This window comes from Penaeus chinensis, chromosome 16, assembly GCF_019202785.1.
Source record: "Penaeus chinensis breed Huanghai No. 1 chromosome 16, ASM1920278v2, whole genome shotgun sequence".
Taxonomy (NCBI): Eukaryota; Metazoa; Arthropoda; class Malacostraca; order Decapoda; family Penaeidae; genus Penaeus; species Penaeus chinensis.
In genome coordinates this window covers 10,986,452-10,997,034 of record NC_061834.1, presented here as the reverse complement: position 1 = coordinate 10,997,034, position 10,583 = coordinate 10,986,452, and the positions used below count along the sequence as shown (strand labels likewise).

Sequence of the window (10,583 nt, the reverse complement as noted above, 5' to 3'; positions counted from 1 at the left end):
GTACCATTGCGTGGAGGATGGCATTTCTTGTATTGAAGCCATAGATGTTCCACTGTAGTATGCTTAGATTGTGTGTTATGATGTTATTTGGTTTAATTACATCTGAGATGTCTTTGTATTCAGATTCATTATCGGTTCTCACTACTTTGAGATTTGCGAAGATCTAGCTTCGCCCGGGCCTTCCATGTATGGCCCGGCCTGTGTCAGCTCTTTAGCACTGTTAAACACTTTTTCACTGTTCATGTACTCGTTGTATTGTTCACAAACCTGTTACTGCACCTTTAACAAAGTCACTGTACCGTTTCAAAGACACTGTGTCGTTTTCAGTCATTGCCCTGTTTGGAAAGTCAATATATGACACAAGAATCACTGTTTTACACACAAAGTCACTGTAGATCCCGGGAGCTGTGGAAAGAAAATTACAGACCTAATGGGAAAACATCATAGTGTCCCTAAAGCTGACGAGAACCACAAAATCAGCTTAGCTAGGCGAGCGGGTATTATGACACATAAATCTAACTCTGCAAGAGAAAATAATAATGCTGTAAGACTCCGCTCTTGAAAAACGCACATTTATTTTATCACTGAAAAAGAGAAAAGAAAAGACACATAATACATGACAAAGTCGCTTTCCCAAGACTCCCGTAAGAGGTACAGTGACCGAGTCGGACGTTCTCAGCCTACAAGGAATTCATTAAAGGTACATCTCCACCGCTAACTACGTAATATGAAAGGATGGTTTGTTGGTCGGTAATGAGGAACCCGACTTAAACCCCAGTCTCGTGAAGCGAGCTGAAAGCCTCCCGTGATGCGGAACGGCTTAGGGACCCAAAGATAGGTCCCGTTCATTCCCCTGCACAAGTTAATACAAATCCTGGCCTTCAAAGAATGGTAGCGGGCACCGACCTTGAATCCTACGCAGGCTTGACATTTACCCAGAGCGGAATAATAATAACGAACTCCTCGTGCCTCAGCATATAATTTAAAATACGACGAATAAAAGAAATAAAATATACTGAAATGATAAAACTGTTTAAAACACAAGTGTAAAACAAGAACATATACTAAAATTACGCTACATTACTAAAATAACAAGGAAAGGAAACTTAGGTTAACTTACTAAAAACGTCTTAAAATATCAATTCCTATTTTTAAAAGGGTACTAAAGTTAAAAACGATTCGGTGTAAAATACGTTTTAAAAAATTAAACAATGAAAAAAGTAAATAAATATAAGACCACGTTCAGCAAATGACCTAGGCAAGTAACGGAAGTCTGCACAATACAACCTTTGCTCTGCTAGCGTCTCAGGCTTAAGTAAACCCGGAGGGCGCCACACAAACACAGGGTCAGATAGATCTCTTTATTCTTTCGGCGGATCCGTATAATATACACACAGACGTCTTGGTGACGCTATTGCCTTCATTATCATTATTTTCATAAATAGACATAATTAAAATAAATGTCACATAGAGAAACAATTAATTATAAAAGAGTAAAAAGGCTAAGACAAATAAATAATTAAAACAATTGAGAAATAAAGCATCTTAAAAAGTACTGACGTCATTGACAAACATGAATACAATTTATCTACAGGGTAAAATGATATGATCAGTATACAAATACATATGATGAAAGGACGTTTACAAGATAAAAGGACAAACCCCGTCATCCTCGTCGATAAATCGAACACATAGCTAAAATAAGAATCCGAAAAATAAATCTTAATAAAAAAATAATTCAAATGACAATCAAATTGATTTAAATCTCAAAGCAAAATGTTTCGGAGGCAAACTTTAAGAACTTAAACAATGAAGACATCAATCATTACTTAAAAGAGCGCAACAAAACGGCACAGGAAACGTGATCAGCTAGGCTTGCACAATTTATTTTTAGTCAAGTTACTTCTTGTTTACTAATATAAACAGAAAATCAGAAAATTGTTAGGGATGCCACGTCTGATCAGCCTAACGATCATTCCGTATGATGATGTATATATATATATATATAGATATATATATATATATAATGTACATATATAATATATATATAATGTATATATATATATATATATATATATATATATATATAATGTATATATATATATATATATATATATATATATAATGTATATATATATATATATATATATAATGTATATATATATAATATATATATATATATATATATATATATATATATAATGTATATATATAATATATATATATATATATAATGTATATATATAATATATATATATATATAATGTATATATATAATATATATATATAATGTATATATTATATTATATATATAATGTATATATAATATATATATATATATATATATATATATATGTATTTTATATATATATTTTATATATATAATGTATATATAATGTATATATATAATGTATATATAATGTATATATATATAATATATATACATATATATATAAAATACATATAATATAAACATATATACATACATATATATATATATATATATATATATATATAAACATACATACACAATATACATGTGTGTGTGTACACACACTCATATATTTATATATGTATGTATAAATATATATACATACATATATATATATACATATACATACATACATATATATGTGTGTATGTGTGTGTGTGTACGTATTTAGATATATATGTATATCTTATTTAGATATATATGTATATCTTATTTACATACATACACACATAGACGTACTTACACCCCCCCCCCCCCTACACACACATATATTCATTCATATTCGTGTCATCACCGATGCGATGTTTGACGAACTACTTAGCGCCATGTTGATATCATGCAGGTGACAGAGTCTTTATACTGGGGTGGCTGACCCATGATCCTTCCCCAGGGGAGTAGTTGTGTAGGGTAATCATTGTAGATTACGATAGACTCACCCACTATCGTATCTAGGTTTGATTTACCCAACTTAACCAAATCCGTACGTATGCTCACGCGCGCGCGCGGGCGATGTGCGTGTACGTCTCCTTGTCCAGTAACCCCTATGAACTCATACCCCTTTGTTACGGCCGAATGAATCTGACACTTCAGCGGACGGATGCAAGGGAGCTCGTCCTTGATTCCGGGGACACGGGGGGTCTCTTGGGGGTCTCACATCTACTTTTCTTAATAAACCCAAGAGTTAAGACCCTATCATTATTCGTCCTATGTCCATCTCGCGTATCGTTCATAATATGTTGACATTTACATGCAGATATACATACATATATGATTAGAAATGTTAACATTATAAAGGCAAAACAGGAAAAAAATACCCTTTTATTTACACAAGATTTCCATTTCCTCCGACACAAAAGTACAGTTCATGTAATTGATGAATCAGCGTAAAACATTGTACTCCATTATTTTCATGACGTTAAAATTACGCTTCCTATAACAAGGGCAATTGTCGTTATTTCAGTCAAAGAAGTTGTGAAGGGGATGACAAAACATGATAATGAAAGTGGATATTCTTATGAGTAACTAGTTATAAATATGAAGCAGTGACATAAAATATAATTATATTCTTATCGTCATTGATACATTATTAATGACACAGACATTAAAAGTAAGAAATAGACTGTACATAACGATATCATTAATATAATGATATCCTCAAAACCAGAAAAGGGATTAATACACACATTTTAGAACCAGAAGCAAAATCAATGTCAGTCCAAGGGTCTTGGATGCCACAGACACTGAGCTCGAACTTGTGCCGCCTGGTCTGCACTTATCAATGGCCTCTTTTATCAGGCCGTTGGGGCACACCAGGGACAACCTGACCTGCCACTTGAGGTGCGTCGACGGCTCCTCCAGGAGCCAGACGAGGTCATCGCAACCGCACGCCACGTGGTTGTTCGTGGCCTCGACCTCCACCGCGGCGCCGGAGGTGTTGAGGTTTAGTAAGCCCGAGAGAAGGGAGGGGGCGGTCTGGTTGCCGAGCTGGCCTAGGACGTTGTTCTTCAAGGTAAGGCTTGGTTTGCTCCCGACCATCGTTATGCCGGAGAAGGCGTCGGGGAACAGAGTCAGGGTGTTGTTCACAAGCGACAGGTGGGTCACGTGGCCGGTGAGCCAGGCGGAATTGAGGCCGTAGTTGGAGACGTCGCAGTTCGCGAGGCTCACTGCACACCCTCTGGAACCGACGTCGACGGTCTCGGTTTGCACCAGCGGGCCGAAGATGAGGTTCTCGAAATTCAGCTCCTTCAGTGACCCCGTGATGGATGCTGGCGCCATCTCGATGACGAAGGAATTCTTGATGGTGACGCCGGTGCCCATGCGCGAGCCCCCGTGCCCCTCTAGCTGGACGGCTTCCTTCTGGAGCGATAGGTTCAGGACCGAGTCGATGCTCAGCTGGAAGTCCTTAGGGTTGTAGTTCTCGAGGTCCAAGCTGCGGCTCTCTAGCTTCAGGTGGAAGATGTTGCGGAAACTTATTCTCTCCAGGTTGAAGAGGTTGTCGAACGAGTGCGACTTCACGATGACGGAGCTGTTACAGTTCTCGATATGGAAGCCGATGACGGTGGAGGCCAGGCCGATGGTCGAGCGGTCGGAGATGACCAGATCCTGGGAAGAGGAGAGGGAGAGGTTACGAAGCGGTGAGGGTATGGCCGGGCATGCAGGACACACACACACACAAAAAAAAAAAAGACAACAAAAATAATTAAAGTAATAATTATAATAACAATAATGATAATGATATTAATAATAGTAATAGCAACAGTAAGAAAAACTGTAATAATAATAAAAAGAAATAATGATAAGAATAGTGATAATAATAATGATGATAATAATAAAAATAATAACAATACTACTACCAATAATAACAATAATAATCATTATAATAATAAAAATAATAATGATAACGATAATGCTAATGTCAATGCTAATGCTTATGCTAATCATACAAAAAAAAAACAATAATAACAATAGTATTAATAACAACAACATTGATAATATAGATAATAACAATACCATAAAAGTAATAGGACAAATGAAAACAAATAATGATAATAACCAGATAGGGATGATAATAATAACAGTGATAATAACAATGACAACAATAATGATGATAGATATAATAGAAATAACAATGATAATGATTGAGATAACATAATCATGATGGTAATAACCATAATGATAGTAACAACAACAGTAATAACAGTAATAGTAATACTATTACTGCTGCTTCTAATAATAATGATAAAAATAATAATGATGACAATAATGATAATAATATTAACAATAATAATGACAATGGTGATAATGATATAAAAAATCAGTAATGCAAATGCCAGTCATGACAATAAGGGTAATGATAATAATAACAAAACTAATCATAATGAAATAATGAAGAGGTAAAAATAATGAAAACAATAATAAGGATGAAATTAATAATAATAAAGATGATGATGAAAATAATAATAATATTAATAATAATGACAGTAATAACAATGCTAATAATGATAATAACGATGATAATGACAATGATGATGATAGGACAATGGTAATGACAATGATGATGGTGATGATGAGGACAATGATAATAGTAATGATAACAATAATGATACTGACAATAACAATATTAAAAGTGATAATGATAATGATATTAATAATAATAATAATAACAATAATAACAATAATAATAATAATGATTATAATTATAATTATAATAATAATAATAATGATTATAATAATTATGATAATAATAATGATTATAATAATTATAATAATAATGATGATAAAATTGATATCAATCAGTAATGAAAGCGATAATTATGGTAATGACAATAGCAACAATGATTAATTATTAATTATTATTATCATTATCATTATAATAACAACAATAATAATGGTGAACATAATGATAATAATGATGCAAGTAAAAATAATAATACTAATGAGAGTAATTGTGATGATGATAACGAAAATAATAAAATAAAAAGTGATATCGATAGTAGTGATGATACTGCTAATGATGATGATGATGATGATGATGATGATGATGATGATGATGATGATAGTAAAAGTTGCAGTTACAATAGTAATAATAATAATAATGATAATAATAATAATTATAATAAAAATTAAGGTATAACACAATTAATATAATGATGAATACAACGGCAATAATAAAATATAATGATAATAAAATGATACTGATAATGACAATGATAATGTTAACAATAACAACAATAATAATGATGATAATAATGATAATAATGACAATGATAATGATAATGATAATGATAATGATAATAATGATAATGATATTATTTTTAAAACAAAATACAAATAAAAAAAACTATCCATAATAAAAATAATAATAAAACTATCCATAATAATAAATGTAATAATGAATAATATTAACAAAAAATAATGATAATAAGATACTAATGATAATGATAATGATAATGACAATGATGATATTGATATCAGCAACAGAAACAACAACAACAACTACAACAGCAATGATAATAATAATGATAATAATAATAATGATAATAATAATAACAATAATAATAATAATAAATAATGATAACAGTAATAATAATAACAATGATAATAATAACAATGATAATGCTAATGATAATTATATTGATTATGGTAATGATAATCATAATGACGATGAAGAAAATAGAATAAAAAGTGATATCGATAGTAGTGATGATACTGCTAATGATGATGATGCTGATAATGATAATGATAATGATAATGAAAATTATGATGTTGATATTGTTGATGTTGATACTGTTGATGTTGATGTTGATGTTGATGTTGATGATGGTGGTGATGGTGATGGTGATGGTGATGGTGATGATGGTGATGGTAATGGCGATGGCGATGGCGATGGCGATGGCGATGGCGATGGCGATGGCGATGGCGATGATGGTGATGGTGATGGTGATGATGGCGATGATGGTGGTGATGATGATGACTAGTGCTACTAACACTAATACTATTGCTACTACTATTTGTATTATTACTACTACTACTACTACAAATAATAATAACAAAAACAAAACAATAATAGTAAAAATGAGAACAAACATTAACGACAATGATGATGAAAAATTAATGTGACCACATGATATTAGACTAAATTATCTAAAGTTTAATTATATTTTTCAATTTATAACAATACCATAAGTCTTACTCTTACCTGTCCGGTTTTACAAGAACAGGTGATCCTGAAAGTGCCAGGGTTAGCGTGTTCGCACCGACACTGATCGCTCAAAGTTCCCATGGGACACGCTTGTCCCCGGGTACCGGACGCCATGGTCAGCATTAACACCAAATATGCCAGAAGGGATAAAGGCCTCATTATGACAAAAAAACGGTACTTTAGATATCAGCGAACTGCCTTGTTGTACGATGACAAGGTATTTTCACTTGTTATTCTTATCCTTAACCTTGTCGCTTAGGAGGGCCAGAAGGATTATCTCATCCACTGCGGCACTGGCGAAGGTCCTGGCACGACTGAAGGCCCTGAGGCGTCCCATCCTGAGATGCCGAAAGGGCCCTGGGCATTTCCACTCAGGATTGCGTCACGTAAACGGTGTCCAAGTACAAAATGGCCGCTTGGGTGGTCGCTTCCGGTAATTTGAAAACTGCCGTTGATATAATAATTGTCTGTTGTTGTAGACGTGATTGTTATTATTTTACTGATATTGTTATTCCTATAATTATGATTATATTTTTTGGTCATCATCCCAATCATCCTTGTTATCATTTCATATCATTATTAGTATTGTTATTATGATAATGCTATCATCCTCATCAACATTATTATCATTATTATGTTCATCATCATCATCATTATCATTATCATGATGATGATGATGATGATGATCATCATCATCATTATTGTTATTATTTCTTTCATTATCCTTATCGTTAACACTATTATCATCATTGTTATTATCCTTGTCAGTATTACTATTACTATCGTATTATTATTATTGCCATTCTTCTTCTTTTTCCTCTTCTTCTTATTATTATTTATTATTATTATTATTACACTTATAAGAGTCTGTATACGGTCTATATGAGTACATAAACCCTACTACATACAGTATATGAGTGTAATTGTCCTCAATCGCCGGAAAATAACAAATTTTCCCACATAAATATATATATATATATATATATATCTATACACATGTATATATATATATTTATATATATCTATATATTTATATATATAGGTATATATATATGTATATATGTAATGTGTGTGTTTGTATGTGTGCAGTATAAATCTCTCTATTTTTCCATTTATCATCGATCTATATAATGTAGACTGTGTCGTGGTTGACATATTCGGGTGATTCGTTCTCCGAGTAAATTCGTGGTTTAGCAAATCGTCGATACACTCCCCCTACACACGTTGTCTTCCCGCGGAACACTAACTCTTGCCATCATGGACTTTTTTCAATACGGTGTATATCTCCCCCCCCCCCCCCCCCCCCCCCCCGAGTACTGGAGGCTAATGTAGGAATATATTATAAGGTGAGGTCATGGTACATCAGAGGAAAGATGGATAGATAGGTAGATAAATAGACAGATAGAGAGAGAGAGAGATAGATAGAGAGAGAGAGAGAGAGAGAGAGAGAGAGAGAGAGAGAGAGAGAGAGAGAGAGAGAGAGAGAGAGAGAGAGAGAGAGCGAGAGGGAGAGGGAGAGAGAGAAAAGAAAGGAAAGGGTAGTGAAAAGGGAAAAAAATAATGCAAGTGAAAGAGAGGCCAGAAGAAGAAGAAAAAGAGAGAGAAAAGATAAAAGGAACGAACGAAAGAAAGAAATAGAAACAAAAATATGGAGGGAGGAGAGAAGACGAGGGAAACGAGGTAGACAAAGAAGATGAGGAAGATGACCGAGAGATGAGAGAGATGATAAAGCTTATAAAGATAAGAAGGATGATAAAGATTATAAAGATAAGAAGGATGATAAAGATTATAAAGATAAGAAGGATGATAAAGATGATGAAGATGGTAAAGATGATAAAGAAGAGGAAAAGAAAATAGATGAGAAAGATGAGGGAGATAAGAAAAAGGATAAAGATGAGGAATATGAGGGAGGTAAGAGAAACGAGGGAGATGAGGGAGGCAAGAGAGACGAGGGAGATGAGGAAGATAAGGGAGATGAAGGCGCCTGACCCTCGAACCCACCATGAGAGCAAGTCCTCATAGCTCATGAATGTCGGTCTTGTTTGAAATTATATTGACCAACTGTTTAAATAATGCCATGGAATATTTTCTTGCTTATGTGGCTACGTAATGTTGAAATGGAATTCAAGTTGATATAAGTAATCTATACAAATGAAGTGATCGAATATTTATAAGTGAAAAGATAAATAGAAAACACACTTATACACTACGTGCACAGATACACATATTGAGATAATTAGATGCCTTTATACTCTTTTTCTCTCTCTTAACACACGCGCCACATACAAACACACACGCAGAATATATACAGACGAAAACGCAAACATGATCATTATTACAATAAAGAAGAAGACGAAGAAAAGGGTTAGGGGTCTCAGCATAAACACACCAGGGAGAAGATAAACAGACCGACGAACACCACCACAGGAGTCGAACCCATGGGAGGAATTCAGACACCGGAGAAGAACGGAGGAAAATAAAGAGCAGTTAAAGGAAGAGCCTGGGGTACGAGTTCGGCTGCAGGCATGCGGTTCCAAATTTGGTGCGTTCCTATGTTCCCCTGGTCTTGATGTTCCACGGTTTCTGTATTTCCAGAGTTCCTATGTTCCACGGTCTCTATATTTTATATACCCTATGTTCCATCACTCTATGTGCCCCAGTCTTCTTGTTCCTCGGTTCTTAAGTTCCTCCTATGATCCCCGGTCCTTTTAAATCAACGGTTTCTGTATTTCCAGGCCCCCTACGTTCCACGGCTACGGCGGTCCCCAGTCCTTATATTCCAGAGTTTCTTTGTCCCCTAGTCCCAGTGCCTTCTTACTACCTATATTTCAAGGTGCCTCCGTTCCCCTATCCCAATGTTCCCAGTCCCTGTGTTCCTCGATTCCCATAGCCTACTAAGACTGTGGAACATAGAGACTGGGGAACATCGACAATGGATGAAATTAGAGGATGTTTTTTCTTTATAGAGTAAAGTGGTTGTGGAATAGATTGGTATGTACAGTCATACCTGTGTGGTCACATACACACGAAATTGCAGATTTATATTATGTATGTGAATACGTGTACATTTATATAGGTACAGATGAACAAATAGATAGACTGACAAACAGATAAGTAGACAGAAATGAGGATGGTACCGCTAGACAGAGAAGGAGAGAGACAGGCAGAGTGACAACAAGATAAAATAGAGAAACAGATAAAGAGTGAAAGAAAGAATGAGTGAGCTAGGCATGGGGGAGAACACAGAATTCACAGAGGTAAGGACGACAGAAAGAATAAGATAACTAGAGAGAGAAAGAAAGACAGAGTGAAAGAGCTAGATACAGAAATAGAGAAACATCGAGATTGAAAAACAGAGTGAACCAGAGAATGAGAGAGAGAGCGATAAAA

At 34.3% G+C, this 10,583-nt stretch overlaps 1 protein-coding gene across 1 annotated transcript; it reads right to left on the bottom strand.

The window, feature by feature from the left end:
* Nucleotides 1-3,292: 3,292 nt before the first annotated feature.
* LOC125033371 lies at nucleotides 3,293-7,522 on the bottom strand. The gene is made up of 2 exons (XM_047624807.1): nucleotides 7,191-7,522; nucleotides 3,293-4,594 (listed from the first exon to the last, which is right to left on the bottom strand). Exons 1-2 carry the CDS (start codon nucleotides 7,350-7,352, stop codon nucleotides 3,665-3,667), a joined length of 1,092 nt encoding a protein of 363 aa, XP_047480763.1. The 5' UTR covers nucleotides 7,353-7,522; the 3' UTR covers nucleotides 3,293-3,664.
* Between the last annotated feature and the right edge of the window lie 3,061 nt (nucleotides 7,523-10,583).

What these genes read in the sequence shown, in the direction of transcription:
- LOC125033371 (XM_047624807.1), bottom strand. Translation starts at nt 7,352, where the DNA reads ATGAGGCCTTTATCCCTTCTGGCATATTTGGTGTTAATGCTGACCATG. An exon ending in GTTCTTGTAAAACCGGACAG is followed by an intron (nt 4,595 to 7,190) that starts GTAAGAGTAAGA and finishes TCCTCTTCCCAG; the next exon opens with GATCTGGTCATCTCCGACCG.